Source organism: Nyctereutes procyonoides, unplaced genomic scaffold (assembly GCF_905146905.1).
Source record: "Nyctereutes procyonoides isolate TBG_1078 unplaced genomic scaffold, NYPRO_anot_genome, whole genome shotgun sequence".
NCBI classification, from domain to species: domain Eukaryota; kingdom Metazoa; phylum Chordata; class Mammalia; order Carnivora; family Canidae; genus Nyctereutes; species Nyctereutes procyonoides.
Window position 1 is genome coordinate 35,528,080 of NW_026575159.1, and position 17,516 is coordinate 35,545,595.

Consider the following 17,516-nt stretch of genomic DNA (forward strand, 5'->3'; position numbering starts at 1 on the left):
GAAAACATTATTTACTAGTCACTAACAAAACATATATTTGCAATAAAACCTTTTACAAAAAAATTTTATTTTTAGTGTGCTGTGATTTAATTTTATTAGTTTGACTTGGAAGACATTAATTATGAATCTTTTATGTAAAGTCCTTCTGAAAGAAAAAGAAAACCTGTTTAAAATTTTGTTATTCTAAAGACTGTGATCTTAAAGTTTTTCAGGTCATTCATTTTTTTCACATATAATAAAGTCAAAAAAGTACTCACCATGTACAATGAGAACATACTCTGCACTGCTTTGGCCAATGGTGTTTGTGGCTTCACATCGATATGTACCATTATCCGTCTTGTTCAGGAAAAGAATGTTTAGCTCCCTACCACTCACAACCATTCGGTCAGGATCTGGCAATTCTCCACCATCCTTTGTCCACAAAACAGGTTCTGGCCTATTGGATTTAAATATGCATACAGAAAGGAAACATGAGAAAGTTTTCATATTATGTGAAGTAAATAAATCAAGCAATTTATAAATATTTTACAATCATTTTGTGCATATCCATATGCTAACTTCTATAAGGTACCAAACAACCACCATGTTCTCACTTGGAAGATTTGGAGATATAGCAAAAACAATTTAATTCTATTCTGCTTAACCAAGCAATCGTGTATTAAGGAACTAATTTGTTGAGTAATTATAGCAGTCCTGTGGCCCTGATCCTGATGCTAACTGCTCATACCTGCTATTTCTGGAGGACTGCTTTTTTGGGCTCCTAGAGTAACCTTTTCCAGAAGTACTTGGAATTATACCTTTGCACTTGAGGCTACTGTTGTGACACAGTTTTGCCTGAAACCACCTGAAGCTTTTTCCCCATTACCTTTCCTGCTTTTCTCACCCCCCCCCTACATATTTTTCCTTGAAGTTCTTTCTTTTAGTCTCCAGTTTTGAGATAAAATTGACAGCTATACACTATAATGTATAATTGAATGATATGATGAATGTGTATATTGAAAAATAATTACAATAGCTTTAGTTAACATCCATCACCTCATATAGTTATATTTTTCTTGTGATGAGAACTTTTAAGATCTATTCTCAGCAACATTCAAATAAACAATACAATATTGTTAATTATAGTCAGCATGATGTACATTACATTCCAGGACTTATTTGTCTTATAACTGGAGATTTGTACCTTTTGACTACACCTGTTTCTCCCACTACCCTATCCCCTGTCTCTGGACACATTTATTTGACATTACATTGGAAGTATTAGTCAGAGCAATTAAATAAAATAAAAATAAAAGGCATCCAAATAGGAAAGGAAGAAGTAAAACTGCCTGTATTTGTAGATGACATGAAATTAAGAAAACCCTAAAGACTTTACCAAAAAACTGTTCAAACTAATGAATTTAGTAAAGTTCTAGGATACGAAATCAAGATATAAAATCAATTATTTTTCTATACATTAACAACGAACTATCAGAAAAAAATTAAGAAGACAGTCCCACTTACAATTACTTCACAAAAGTAGGTGAAAAATCTGTATACTAAAAACTATAAGACATTGATGAGAACAATTAAAGAGAACACATACATGCTCATTGTTTGGAACCATTAATGTTAAATATCCATACTACCAAAGTGATCTGGAATATTTTATGCTAAGAAAAATGTCAGTCAGAGGAAGATGAATACCATGATTTCATTTATATGTGGAATCTAGGAAACAAAACAAAAGAACAAAGGGACAAAAAGGAGGGAGGGAAGCAAATCAAGAAACAGATTCAATGGTAGTGAATAAATTGATGGTTATTAAAGGAAGGTGGGTGGAGGGACAGGTGAAATAGAAAATGAGGAATAAGGATTGTACTTGCTGTGATGAGCACTGTGTATTATATGGAAGTGTTGAATCACTATACTGTACACCTGAAACTAATATAACATTGTATGTTAAGTAACTGGAATTTAAATAAAAACTTAGAAACAAAACAAAATAAAAATAAATTAAAAGATTCTGCACAGAATGGAAATTATTAACAAAAAAGAAAAAGCAATTTAAAGAATAGGGGAAAATATTTTCAAATCTTGTATCTGCTAAACAGGTATATATCCAAAATACATAAGGAACTTGTACAGCTCAGTAGCAAAACAATGACCCAATTAAAAAATGTCAGTGGAATTGAATACATTTTCCCAAAGGGAACATACAAATCGCTAACAATTACATGAAAAAATGTTCAACATCACTCATCATTAGATAAATGCAAATCAAAACTGTAATGTAATATCACATCATACCTGTTAGAATGCTTATCATCAAAAAGTCTAGAAGTAACAAGTGTTAGAGAAGATGTGGAGAAAAGGGAACATTTATTTACACAGCATTGGTGGAAATATAAATTGGTATGGCCAATATGGAAAATAGTATAGAGGCTTCTTAGAATATTAAAACTAGAACTACCCGTTGATCCAGCAATTCCACTTTTGGGTGAATATTCAAAGGAAATAAAATCACTATTTCAAAAAGATATCTGTATCTCATGTTCACTGCAGCATTGTTTATAATAGCCAAGACATGGAAAGAACCTAAGTATCCATCAATGGATGAACAGAAAAAGAAAATATATTCCAAATATAATGGAATATTATCCAACCATTGAAAAAAGGAAACCCTACTATCTGAAACAGCATGGGTAGACCTTGAGGGCATTAAGCTAAGTGAAATAGTGAGACAGAAAAAGACAAAAACTATATGATCATACTTACATGTGGAATCTAAAAAAATGTTTTATGAGCTTAGGGAAACTGATAGTTCTCTTTTGATTAAATTCTTGCAAAGAATTCCCATTTCAAAACCTGCTTATAGGAAAGAAAGAATAAATGAACCAGGGATTTCTGTCTTCAAATATTTTACATACTTTTGTAATTATTAGTTATAGGAATAGTTAATAATACCTACCCCATGGGCTGATAATGGTAGCTATTCTAGATATGTCACTAATAATTTCTACACTTCTCACAAGAATACTACGTTTTTTTTTAAGAATACTTCTGATACAATTTTTTTTAAATTTAACGAATGTGAGAATGTTGGCAGAGATGTTTCCAAACCCTAGTCTGACTCTGCAGTTAAGGCTTTGTCCATTACCTCTTGCTTTCTAACATGATTAATATTTTCCTACCTCTTATATGTCTAACATTCTATTTAAACATGACTTTATTATATTAGAAATTATTTTTGAAATGACTTTGATCATTTAAATTTGGTGTAAATATTTTACTCCCGTTTTGTTACTATAAAGACAATGAGGACATGTACCTTGATAAATGATGCCTATGACTATGGCAGCTTTTCTAAGACAGAAAAAATATATTTTTAAAAAAATTTTGGAGAATTGATAAAAGTTGTGGACCAAGGAATAAAAAGTTTAAGAAATAGTATCAAAACAAGCAGATCAGCAATGTGATGAAAGAATCCTTTAGTTTGGGGCACCCAGATGGCTCAGTGGTTGAGCATCTGCCTTTGGCTCAGGACATGATCCTGGAGTCCCGAGATCGACCCCCACATGGAGCCTGCTTCTCCCTCTGCCTACATCTCTGCCTCTCTCACTGTGTCTCTCAAGAATAAATAAATAAAATCTTAAAAAAAAAGAATCCTTTAGTTTAAGTAGTAAAACATACTTGGGGAGAACAGAGAAGATAATCAGGACTGTACTCGTGAAACTTCTGAAAGGACATTTTATGGGAAAAAAAAGAGACAAAGAAGCTAGATATCCAAAAGAATTGGAAAATATACTAATTTATATCATCTGATTATATAGATAACTTACTTTCATAGTATCTTAAATAAAATCTAAACCATTAGTATTTCTCAACTTGCTTCATGTAGCCCACCCCATCAGCTGGATGGTCTTGGAATTTACTAATTCTTATGTTAAAACTGATAACCTGGATAACTGTGTACCTTGCACACTCTTAATATCCTTTGAAGAGGCAAAACTGTGACTCACTTCATATAAATGAAATACTATTAGAAGGTGTGTCCTTTCTACAAAGCCACATAAGGCCAACATTAAAATAACAGTTGTATTGAGGATAACTTGCATTTTAAAAGATTCATCCTTAAAATACTATTTAACAGAAGTCTTTTATTAAAAGGCAATACTTTCTTAATGTATAAATCAGAATTTTGAAACATACACAGATATGCATATGTATATACTTATGCATTTCCATACAATCAAAATTATACCCCACCAAGCCCAAACTGTCATAATTTTTTTCTGCTTGTGTTCATAAGATTTCAGTCTCCTCTTAAAGTATAGGACTCTGTAATTGTGTAAGTTAATTTAGATAGATATTTTTAAAGTGTGTATATAGAAATGAAGTTAAAGAACTATTTAAATTATAGTCTGTATTTAAAAAATGTTTTCTAAAAAAATAATTCTCTTTTTTTGGGAATAATGAAAAAACACCTGCAGAAATGGTTAAGATTAGATTATAGTAGTGTGTGTCCCAACCAACACTGAACACTGCAGGATTCTTGATCCTACTGTGTATGGTAAATCTTCAAGGTGGAAAAAAAAAGCACCATAAGACACAATTTTAATGAAATGGAGGTTAGAGTTTATACATCGATTAAAAATACCCTACACATATTCCAATTAGTATTTAAAATGTTCAAGCTTCTTAATATCACCATAAAAATATTAAGTGGTTTAGCAATTCTTGATACAATTTGTGTTTCATCTTAATAAAAGGGCCCATAGGCTTTCTCTAATTGGAACCCAGAAATGATTGAGTTTCTTGCTGCAAATGAATAACAATCTTCCCTGCTGGTCAGGCAACCAAAGGAGATCATTTAAAAACTGGTTCCAGTCTATAGTTTCTATGTGATAAGGCTAAAAAACAGGAGTTACACCAGGAGTAACAGGACACTGACATGGCATCAGGCATGAGATAACACTACATAACTCCATAGAGAGGGCTTAATGTGGTCAGTCCAGTTTCCCCTGTAAAAGCCCGGATAATTAGAATTTGGAAATCGTCTTGTATGAAATGATATTTAGGAATCCTTAAAAAAAAAGATTATTTATTTATTTATTTATTTATTTATTTATTTATTTATTCATGAGAGACACACAGAAAGATGCCAAGACACAGGCAGAGGGAGAAGCAGACTCCATGCAGGGAGCCTGATGCGGGACTCGATACCAGGACCCCGATACCACATCCTCAGCCAAAGGCAGATGCTCAACCACTGAGCCAACCAGGTGCCCCAATATTTATGTTTCTGTCTATCAAAACTATAGGGATAAGAACATCTTTTTTTTTTTTTTCCTATGCACCTAATGGCGTTTTGCAGCTGTTCTTCATAGGATGACAGAAAACAACAAAAAATAAAAGTGAAAAAAGAAACCAAACATGGTTGCACATTTATTCTCTGGTATTCTAAGGTCTTGGTAGAGTTTATTTACCTTAATAGATTTTCAGAAAAATCACTATTAATTTAGTATTTTGTTTTCTATATCTCTAAGATTCTCTGATATCTTTAGTAATTCATTATTTATAAATTAGTGTTAGAAATGAATTGCCACAACTCCCTCAGACTAACAGCCTATTTTAGATCTAGAACTTGATAGAAACCTCATTTCCAGTAAAACTCTTTATTTGGGGCGCTTATTCTGTAAAGTCAAACTATAGGAAGAGTCCCTCTAATTCTTCCAGCTGTATATGTATGTGTATGGGATCATTATTCCTTAGGTATTGATGGCAGTGGAATCTCACTTTGCCTTCTTAACTCTCATCCTCTTTCCAGCTCATGCTTGAGAAGAATAATAAAGAATAAGCAGATCAGGTATAGAAAAGTAAGTGTCATGACGCGCATCTCCTAGAAAAGAACTCTCCTGGTGTCTTGCAGAAGTAGACAGGGAGCAAAGGTCTTCCAAACTTTGGAAAAGGTGCATTCTCCAGTATCTTCCTTTTCCCAAATGGCTATATCCCCTGGGAGTGCCTTTTCCCTCATAAGCACAACACATGTTGGACTCTAACAGTAAAACTAGTCTTATGGAAATGAAACTTATTTTTCCTAAATGAAGGAAAATAAAAGTTGCTGTAAGAGAATTCAAGTAAACACCTCATTCTGGCTCGAAGAAAAAAAGAAAGAAACTTGTAAATGCATGTATCTTACATTTCTTTCATGTGAGACAAAGCAGGAACTTATATTTAATAACTTGGTGTCTGATATATTTAAGATTGTATGGCACATGAAGATGACTATTGCCTTTATTTCAGTTTAGAAATTCCCAGGTGGTAGGCAATGTGATTGAAGATGGAATACCAGGGAGATTTTTTTTAGCTCGATGCTCCTCTATTACCCATGACAGTTTCAATCTACCATGTGAGAAAGTGGGAGAAGTTACCTAAACATCTCAATCCCTTTTTCTGCTTTCAGCAAAATTATACTGAAGAGTCTATGTATAAAACTCTGCATTCATGCTATCAAATTGTTAGCACGATGGAGAGAGAGAAATTAAGTTCAAACTGCAAAATGAGTTTGACATTGAGTTCAAGTAGAAAAACTTGAATTTATCGAGTTCTAGGAATGAGGACTCTGAGAGAATCTAGCCATTCTTTGTTGGGTGGATTGAAATTGCATCCATAAGCCACAGCCCAAACATTGCCAACCAAGTGAGGTAGAAGAAAAAAAGAGAAGAGGGGAAAAAAAAATTAGAAGCTGATATTGTTCATTCCTTTTCTTAAAATCTAAAATATAAGTACAAAGCAAGTTCAAGGAGTAGCCTTTCTTAAAGCTAGGCAATCAATTTAAAATATAATTTTGTAACGAGTCTCTGTTGGAAGCCAAGGATGTGGCTGCTATTACTTGTGGAGCTACTTACTACATTGACCACTTCAAATGTAAAGATACACGAAAGGTTATTTTGTTATTGAAGATCAAATAAGAGGTTTCTGAAAAAAGTTGTGTAAATAACATTCTGCATATATTTCAAATCATATTCTTAACTATTATAAAATGTTGATCTAGGACCTTGGAGGGTTCATCAAGCTGTGATTTTTTTTCCTCAAATTTGATTGTTGTGCAACTTAATTATGATGAAATTTGCTTTTCTTTTGTTTGTGTTATGGATTTCATACTTTTTATGGAAGCAATTCTTTTTTTTTGGAAGCAATTCTTAAAACATCAAGTAACTTTTACTATTATTCAAGTTCACTTTGAATATTTAAAGTGAACTTTACAGTTGAAGTTCATTTTAAAACATAATCAGTGAAAAACATTTATGTGTCTGTCTTTATAGATACAATTTTGCTCAAAGGAAAACAAAACTTCAGAAACATTTATAGTAGTCTTCAATGAGTGTCAATGAGTTTAATTACCAGAAAATGTTTACTTTTACACTTGTAAAAAAATGTAAATCTTATGAAAGAGATCAATGAAGATTTTTGTGGTTATTTTGTTAAAGCATACCTATGTACTCTTGACTAGGTACTTCATAAGTTTATACAGCTATTATTTAACAAATATCAATAAACAAATATGTGCAAGTTTTTGAACCTGAAATTATGAGAGATATGAAGAAAATAAACATCTTCTCTCTGTGCTGTTATATTTTAGTAATTTATATAAGATGTATATCATCAACCATTACACTTGCGGGGCACTGTAAGTGGCACAAATGAGTTATAAAACATCATAAAGGTTCACCATACCTATACTAGGGACATTGGAACAGGCTTTATGGAAGATAAAATTCTTCATTGTTATCTTTAATTGTGGCAGGATTTTGAGTGGTAGAAATGGATGATGCCCACTAAGAAGTCAAAAACTTGAGTAGGATGCTTGCCTTCCAGAGGCTATATTGTCAAAAAGACGAATTTAAATATATCAAGTGCCAAGAGAACAGGATTAATAATAGGTAATATTATAATTAGCTAAGATAACAAATCATGAAAGGGCATAGTTAAAGACACTTGATAGGATAACTGAGTTGGGAGTAATAAAATCAAAAGCCAAGATATAAGTTTTAACAGGACCAAATATGCTCATAAAGAACTAGATCCAAGACAAAGATTTTTATAAGACAAAAAAGCTGAAGATGAAAAGTATTATTTTAGTGTCAGACCAAAAGCTTGATGATGTCATTTATAGGAGAGAGAATGAAAAGTGGTAGGGAACATTCTGGTCACAAAGAGAACTGTGAACAAAAACAAAAAAAATGGAAAGGTTTGGGGTACAGACATAGGGAAAAAAAAAAAACAAAAAAACAAAAATCAACTCAAGCCTGGCCTTGGGTACCAAGCTAAAATATCCAGACAAATATACTTTGCTAAGTCTTTTAAGTAGTGAATATTCCTGGTCAGAGTTTTCTTTAAGTATAGCAATGTGAAATATCTGAAAAAGGAAGTTCAATAAGGAGACCATATACAGAATTTGTAACAGAGAAAACCAGGTCCTACATAAAGTTGGAGTAAAAAAGGAGAGTAAAGAACAATAGAAGATAATGGAATAGCTCTTGGAAAAGTAAATACAACTCTTGGAGCCAGAAAATGCATGGTGATAATGAAGAGAGAGGAGCTATTCTCGTTATATTGTTCAATCCGTACACCAGGAACAAGATCAGTCTTAAACAAGAAAAAAAAAATAATGCAAAATCAACATACCACCAACCAATCAATTAAGTAAACAAATAAATGTGCAAACAAAATACAAGTCATGAAAAAGATTGAGATGTAGTAGATAGGGAAAGTTGATTATTTTACTTATTTTATGATGATGATTTTATTTATTTATGATTATTTTATTTATTTGAGATAAATAGAGTGAATGAGGGGGAGAAGGACAGTGAATTTGAAGCAGATGCCACGCTGCGTACAGAGCCTGATGTGGTGCTCAATGCCACAACTGCAAAGTCATGACCTGAGCCAAAACCTAGAGTCGTACACTTAACCAGCTGAGCCATCCAAGTACCCCTCTTTAATCAGTCTTAAATACAATCAAGATTTCTTTTTTTCTTTTTCCCATCCATTGTGCTTATCTGGTTAATTCTCAGCCCTGATGAATGCAACTTTTCTGTCTTCTCTTTGTCTTTATCAGAACATCAAAACAAGATAAAGAAGAAATGAGGAGAGGGTATACAGTCTGTTTGTTTATTGTTCTTGAAGTCATCATGCAAGAATAAGCATGAAGAGCAATAAGAAAGCAATTTTTTTTGAGAAAAACAATTTCAAAGCCAAAGTAAATATTATTACCATGTCTTTGAGTATTTCACGTATTTAAAAAAGTTTGTAAGTTTATTTTTCTGATCCATGGAAATATGCCTCATGTATCATTATAAACATTATTTAGAGCATATGATTAGATTTACACATTTCTGGCTCCTAAAACTAACATAATATTTAAAATATGTATTTTTGTAAAATTGATATTTTGATACATCTAGTATCATCATTTATTAAGTTGGCCCCATCCTAACATTTCAGATATTTAGGGCTGAAAGAGCCTGTTTTTGTGTTTTGTATGAGAAAGAAAGAGTAAAATGACTCCTTAGCCTTTTTTGCTCACTGGTCTCCATGTCCTTTGTATTTAGTGGTTTCCGGCCGTGCACTTCAATTACGTGATTTATCATAATGATTTTTAGGGGCTAGACTTTGCTCAGCACAGATATGATATTTCTCATATCTGCACAACTCCTTTCATGTAAAGCAATGCACTGGGTTGTTATTGTTATTCTTCTATGTGAAGTCTGAGAATCCTAGGGATTCCTATTTAAAGGCTCAGCGGTGAGAGCCCCTAACTCAAATATCACTATACGCATATCTGTCTGATAGGGTCAAAAGTATTTAATGTAGCAATAAATGAATTCAGTCTGAAGTGGAAAATTTTTAAAGCCTACTTATTCTGTTACACTGCAAGTTGACACTCTAATTCTGAATCTATCCAGTCACTCATGTAAACTCCTGAAATCAACCATTATGCTAGTGCAGTATCAAGTAGACATCTCATTACATTAAAGATGAGATTTAGATGGGACAATAACATCAGTATTAAGTTCATCATTAGATTTAGAACCTCAATAGCAAATAAGAAAAGGACTTCTATCCTGATTAATCTGAGCATATGCTATGTGATTCTATTTTTTAAGGCACTTCTTGCCTTCAAGTTTAGAAGCTTGTAGTTGAAACAGAAAATAACCTATATGCAAGAGGTAAGTGCTCTTTAGAAGACTTGAAAATAATGGTCTTTCTGAGAGTGCCTGTGAAATCCAGGACAATTTTTTACAGAAAAGATAGTATTCTTTGATGATTATTTTAACACTTTTGAGAAATAATGCAGTCATATTGCACACTGTATAATTCCAGCCAATTTATGGCACAACAAATAAAAGATTATCTCTAGAAAAGGTAAGATTGCTATGATCCTGAAGGAGTGACAGATTTTAGCACTGAAGGAAAAATATTCAAAAACAGATGCTTAGGATAATAAATCTCTCAAGGGCTTTTGGGAAAGCAAAACAATTACCCATGCCTTATCTGTACTTAACTTTTCTTTTCTTTGGTAAATACAAAAATATTAATTCCTGGTTAAAAGATCAAGAAATCTTGAGTAAACATCCATCCTCGTCTAAGCAGTAATAAGTTCCTCTGTGGATATACATTAAGCTTAAAATTTCTATGATATATTTAAAAATGGTCATGCTCAAGAAAATATTTTCTTCATTTTATTTGAAACTTAGTCACTTCTGAAAATATCCTTCAACTAAACTAGACTTTGGAACATTTTAACTTTTCTTTAATTCAAAAACTTATGACTAAATTTTTCAGAATCTGACACTTTTTCAATTTGGTACATTATAAATGTATTTAGAAGCATTTTATTCAGTCAGATGCCTAAATACCATTCAGTTCAAGGGCACGTTATAAGGATGGGGTCCTGTTTTCCATATAAGAGTTATTTTACAATCCATTACTTATGCTACTATAAAATAATGCTAATTAGCCTTATAAGGTCTAATATTTATGTCAAACACTGTGTTACTACTGCAGAACTGCTTCTGCTCCATAACTTGTTTCTTTTCTGGTATTAAAATCAATGGTCTTAGAAAAGTAAAAGTAAAGTGCACATCATTTATCTGGTAGCTGGAGAATTAAATGTTCCATATAAGTCAATGCTGAAGGTAATTGATATTTAAGACATTTTAGTCATTTGATTGAAATCTTTTTCAAAAGATCAAATTTACCTGCATTATTTAACATAACATTCTTAGCAGCATTTGCCTATATTTTGGAGCTAAGATTTCTTGTCTGAACATATATTTTTGTAGGCTGATGGTTTTAGAGGGACTGAAGTGATTAAGATTTCAGCTTCATCACAGTCGCTTTTAATCCAATGATTTTCAAAAATTTTGAGGTGTGATCTATAGAGAAACACATTTAATAACCTCACACAATGCACAAATGCATATAGGAAATAAAAGCTTGGCACTGTGACATTTTCTTTACTTTTTCTTCTACACGTTTGTATATTTTCCTTTTCAATTCTATCATTTTCTTTTAATTTTTGGCTTTTAAAGATAATTTGTTAATTGATCTTATGACTCATTAATAAGCCACAGCCAGCAACTTGAAACACACTGAACCAAAGTGAGAATTCCTTTGGCCAATAGGTCTTTTTGTCCTTGCACTGCAAGCTATTATATTTTTTAATCTTGCTTTTATATGGTCACCTTAAATAGGGAAAGGATGGGACTTTAGGTAGGAAAAGAATAGGGGCCCCACTTAAGCTCTGGGGATATTTCAGGTATACAGACACTGGGACAGAACAAAAATAGACATGAGAAAGAAAAAAACAGAACCCCTGTCCCAACTGCTAGGGCTAAAATGTTTTTCTAATAATTATACTGCAACCACAGAAAATAGAAAATAACCACAAAAATGATCAGGCCTCAAAGAAGTTAACTATAAAGATAAACCAGACCTAGCAAAATATATCTACAGATCACAGATGTCACAAGAAACAAAGACTCACACAAAATGTACAAGCATCATGTCTAGTTCCAGACCATTGACTAACCACTGGCAAATTTCCTTGTAAGGTCCTAATAAAAGGGTAGAGATGCAAAGTCCTTAGCAACCCATTCGGGACCCCTCTTACACTTGAGAGCTTCCTCTGTATATTTGCTTGATAAAATTCTATCCTTTTGCTCAATCTCCTTTGACTGTGAGATTCATTCTTTGACTCCGTGAGACAAGAACCTTGCTCACTGTGTACATCCCTATACTTGTAATCTTGAGTATTAGTGATAAAGTTCATCATCAGAGACATCTGCTTGTCACAAGTCACAATGGTTGCTGTTCTTTTCTCCTATTTTTATTTTGATTCTCTCTTCTTTGCTTAAAGGAAATACTTCTGGTACTCTGAATTTGCAAGAGTTGGGTTACTCTGGTACTCTGAATACTTCTGGTACTCTGAATTTGCAAGAGTTGGGTTACAAGGCCATCATTAATTACTGGAAGATTCTTCCTATTCTAATTAAAGACCTTTGTAAATGTTCATATTTTCTATAATTTGGGGCATTGTTTAACCATTTAAATTTTTTCAAACTTTGATGTTTAGGGGCTGGCATATAATTGAGGTTATATCTGAAAAAAGTGAATCTCTATATACTCCACTTGTAAAACCTCTGTAATGCAAGAAAATGTCTTTAAATTGTTTGAGTACATGGCTTTCAGAGGAATAAGAATTTTCTTAGTTTTATTAATGCAAATGACATGATACTATATGTAGGAAACCCTAAATATTCCACCAAAAAACTATTAGAACTAAGAAATGAATTCAGTAAAGCTGCAGGACACAAAATTATTACGTATAAATCTGTAGCACCTATATACATAACAACAAACTAGCAGAAAGGTGAATTAAGAAAACAATCCCATTTATAATTGTATCAAAAACAATAAAATAACTAAGTATAAGAGGTAAAAGACCTATACTCTGAAAACCTTAAAACATTGATAAAAGAAATTGAATATGATACAAATAAATGGAAAGATAGTCCATGTTCCATAGAATAAAAGAACTAATACTGTTAAAATGTCCGTATTACCCAAAGTAATCTATATATTCACTGTAGTCATAATCAGAATACCGATAGCATTTTTTACAGAACTAGAACAAATAATCTTAAAACTTGTATGGAACTACAAAAAAAAACCCCACAAATATCAAAGCAATCTTGAGAAAGGTTATAAGGCCATCATTAATTACAGACATTAGAACAAGACTAGAGGTATCATATTCTCAGATTTGAAACAATCTTACAAAAATACAATAAAGCAGTATGGTACTGGAACAAAAATAGATACATAGATAAATGGAACTGATTAAGGAGCTCAGAAATAAACCACACTTACATGGTCAATTAATCTATGACAAAGGAGGCAAGAATACTCAATGGGGAAAAGATAGTCACTTAATAAGTGGTGCTGGGAAAACTGGACAGCTACATGCAAAAGAATGAAACCAGATTACTTCTACATATACAAAAATAAACTCAAAATAGATTAGATATTTACCTAAATAATGACCTGAAACCATAATACTAAATAAAACAGGTAGCAAATTCTTTGACACTGTTCTTAGCACTATATAAAATCTGCCTCCTCAGGCATGGAGAAACAAAAGCAAAAAATAAACCATTGTATAAAACTAAAAAGCTTCTTTACAGCAAATAAAACCATTAAAACAAAAAGTTAACCTACTGAATGGGAGAAGATATTTGTAAATGTTACATCTGATAATGGATTAATATCCAAGATATATAACAAACTCAAACAATTCAACATTAAAACAATCAGATTAAAAATGGACAATGGAACTAATAAGCATTTTCTCCAAAGAAGACACCCAGATAGCCCATAGGTACGTGTAAAAAGTGTTCAATATTACTAATCATCATGGAAATCTAAATCAAAACCACAGTGAGACATCACTTCACACCTGATACAATGTCTATTATCAAAAACATAAGTGTTGGCTAGAATGTGATGAAAAGGGAACCTTCATGCACTGTTGGTGGGAATGTAAACTGGTGCAGACAGTATTAAAAATAGTATAGAGGGTCCTCAAAAAAATTAAAAATAGAAATACAATATGATCCAGCAATTTCACATATCCACTTCTGGGTATTTACCTAAAAAAACAACACTAATTCAAAAAGATTTATATGTCCCTATATTAATTGCAACATTATTTACAATAGCCAAGACATGAAAGCAACTTGTGTCCATCAATAGATGACTGGACAAAGAAGATACACATACATACACATACAGTGGAATATTACTCAGCCATAAAAAGAAGGAAATCTTGCCATTTGCAAAAACATGTATAGACTCAGAGGGCATTATGCTGAGCAAAATAAGTCAGACAGAGAACGACAATATTGTATGATTTCACTTATATGTGAAATCCGGAATCCAGAACAAATAAACAAAACAGAAACAGACCCATAGACAGAACTGGTGGTTGCCACAGGGGAAAGGTATGGGGGTGGGGGGGATTAAGAGGTACAAATTTCCTATAAAATAAAACAGTAATGGAATGTCAAGTATAGTATAGAAAGCATAGTCAATATTATAATAATTTGTATGTTGTTAGATGATAAGTATACTTTTTGGGGTAAGCATTTCACAATGTATATAAATGTCCATTCACCATGTTGTACACCTGAAAATAACATAATGTTGTATGTCAACTATGTTTCAATTAGATAAATAAATAAAACAAAAGAGTTTTACCAGACAAATCACATGAGTATGCACTTATGTTCACAGAAGATAGATTTTATAAGACCAAAACAAAATGAAAACCCATGAACTAATTAGTGTATAGAAATTCTATTTGATCATGAATATTTGACATTAATTTACAATCTAACTGATGTGTTTGTAGCACTTTTTGGGTATTTATCCTCATTATGTATGAAGGACATTTCTTGTATTAAATATGGTTCATAAAAAGTACATATAGACAGGTGTCCATTATGGAATGAGTTTTTCTTTCCAAAGAAGAGAGAGATTTATTATTCTACATTTCCCTCAAAAGAAGAAAGCTGATATTTTTCTGTGTTCTTGGATTTGTTGTCTCAAAAATGCCTTTGTAACTCTGTCTTTGGCCTAGAATCAGGTGAATGACACAGACACTTTTGAAGAAGAGTTCTAAGAAAATGAATTTATCACAATCGAGAAATATTGCTAAAGGTTTATGTTCCTCAACTGTGAATATTTTTAATAGCTTGGATACTTAGCTGAGTGAAAAAAAGAAAAGATTTTTCTGCTTCACCATTAATTGAAATACTACCAAATATCTACAGTGATTCTGAATTAATTTTAGTTTACACATTTTGTTTCCTTCATATGTTATACAAAGTCATAGTCAAAACATTAACATGAGCACAGAATAATCTATTTCCCAGTTAGCTGACTGGTGACCACTGGAGGGATGTTAGCTTTAACATTATGACACATATTACAGAAAAAAATTGCAAAGATGAAAAAAACAATCTTATTGAATGGCACTTGTTGAGCAAAGTGTTTATATTTTCTTTAAGAATGAGGTATAATATTTCAGCTTTTTAATTTTTTAAAATTTTTACTTATTTATTTTTCTTAAGATTTTATTTATTCATAAGAGACACTGAGAGAGAGGCAGGCACACAGGCAGAGAGAGAAGCAGTTTCCCTGTGGGGAGCCTGATGTGTGACTCAATCTCAGCACCCCGGGATCATTGTCCTGAGTGAAGGGAGCTGCTCAACCTCTGAGCCACCCAGGCATCCCTCAGCTTTTTTAATGTTAAGACTGGTTTTTGTTTCTGCAATTTCTCTGCAATTACCATTTCGATGACTTGTTTATATATAAACATGCATGCAATGTTTATACATCTTTAAATAAAGAGTAAAATGCCATGATGTAATTTCACAATTGATACATTAAAAAACAAAGATATTTTAACCCATGTGTCCAAAAGTCCACATCTTGAAAACCTCGTAAATGTGTAAGACAGCATCATTCCACAATGGTGTCTCAAACATACTGAGATAATTTTGTGTTAGAGTTTCCCACTGAACATTTACATAATCCTTCAAAATAATTGGCTTTTTGTTGTAAGAAAACTGCTTACCTAGAAATGTTCAAGAAGTATATCTCCTCTATGGATCTGTAATTGTGGTTCTGCAAGCTCTTATGGGACTTTTATAAGACATAGGAACATTTAATTGAAAATGATTGAGTGCCCAGCACACCACAGATTCCCAGCCTAAATAGCAGCAGTGAAGATTACCAAGAGTCAGCTTCTTGTTTCAAAAACAAAACCAAATATATTTGGTTTCATTTCCAAGATAAGCACTTGTATGTTTCCAGAGAGTCAACATGTGATTAAATTTTGAAGCCATGAGATGGAAGTAAAAGACCATATGGACCTCAGAAAAGAAATTCATATGGGAAGCACAGCACATGGGTATATATTTTTTTGATTATGAAAACTTAGAGCTAATTTCCCAATATTATACATTTAAAAACATGGTAGAATAAACTGGCTAATATTGCCTTCAACTTTTAATTAATTAATTAATTAAGACAATTTTGCATCTTCTAGATATGGGAACACAAGCAAACACACACACACACACCAAAAAAAAAAAAAAAAAAACCCAAAAACAAATAAATACAAAAAACAATCTAAACGTCCTGTAACCTTTATTATACCAAAGACTGACATTGTGAGAATATCTAAATGGTATGGTCTCTCATTATGTTTATTCCACCAATTATTTTGGTGATATCTTAAGCATTTTACTTAAAACAACAACAACAACAACAAAACAAAAACAAAAAAAAAACATGGGGGCAGCCTGGGTGGCTCAGCGGTTTAGCGCCTTCAGCCCAGAACCTGATTTTGGAGACCAGGGATCGAGTCCCACATATACTGTGTGTATATCTCACCAAATTTATATATCTCCTGCAACTTTCTGATAAAAATCATAATTTATCATCATCCTCATGGTTATTATATATTACAAAATTACTTGGAGACAGAAATTTCATATACATTGTCATTCATCTTTAAAACAGTTTGTTCACTAGATTTCATTTTATTTTTTAGAGAATAAAAAATAGTTGGTATGCAAGAAAGAACCCCAATGTAAACTACAGACTTTGTGGTAAGAACAATGGGTCCAGGTAGGTTCATGGTTTGTAATAAAAACACCACTGTTGCTTGGGATGTCCATAGTAGGGGGTGTTGTGCATGTGTGGTGGGGGGTAATATGGAAACCCTGTACTTTCCACTCAGTTTCACTATGAAACTACAGCTGCTCTAAAAAGTAAATTTTACTAAATAAAAATAAAATACTTCAAGTGGTTAAGTGACTTGCTCAAGTCCACCCTGGTCACAGATATTCACTATAATTCAAATCTAGTTTTGTATTTCTCTTTCTAATGCACCACAAAAC

At 32.4% G+C, this 17,516-nt stretch overlaps 1 protein-coding gene across 1 annotated transcript in view; it reads right to left on the reverse strand.

The window, feature by feature from the left end:
- Positions 1 to 17,516, reverse strand: part of CADM2 (cell adhesion molecule 2) — a 244,731-nt gene that overhangs the window by 90,602 nt on the left and 136,613 nt on the right. Inside the window, exon 7 of the mRNA XM_055314056.1 lies at positions 258 to 436. Coding sequence (XP_055170031.1) covers positions 258 to 436 — 179 coding nt within the window. The remainder of the gene's footprint in view (positions 1 to 257; positions 437 to 17,516) is intronic.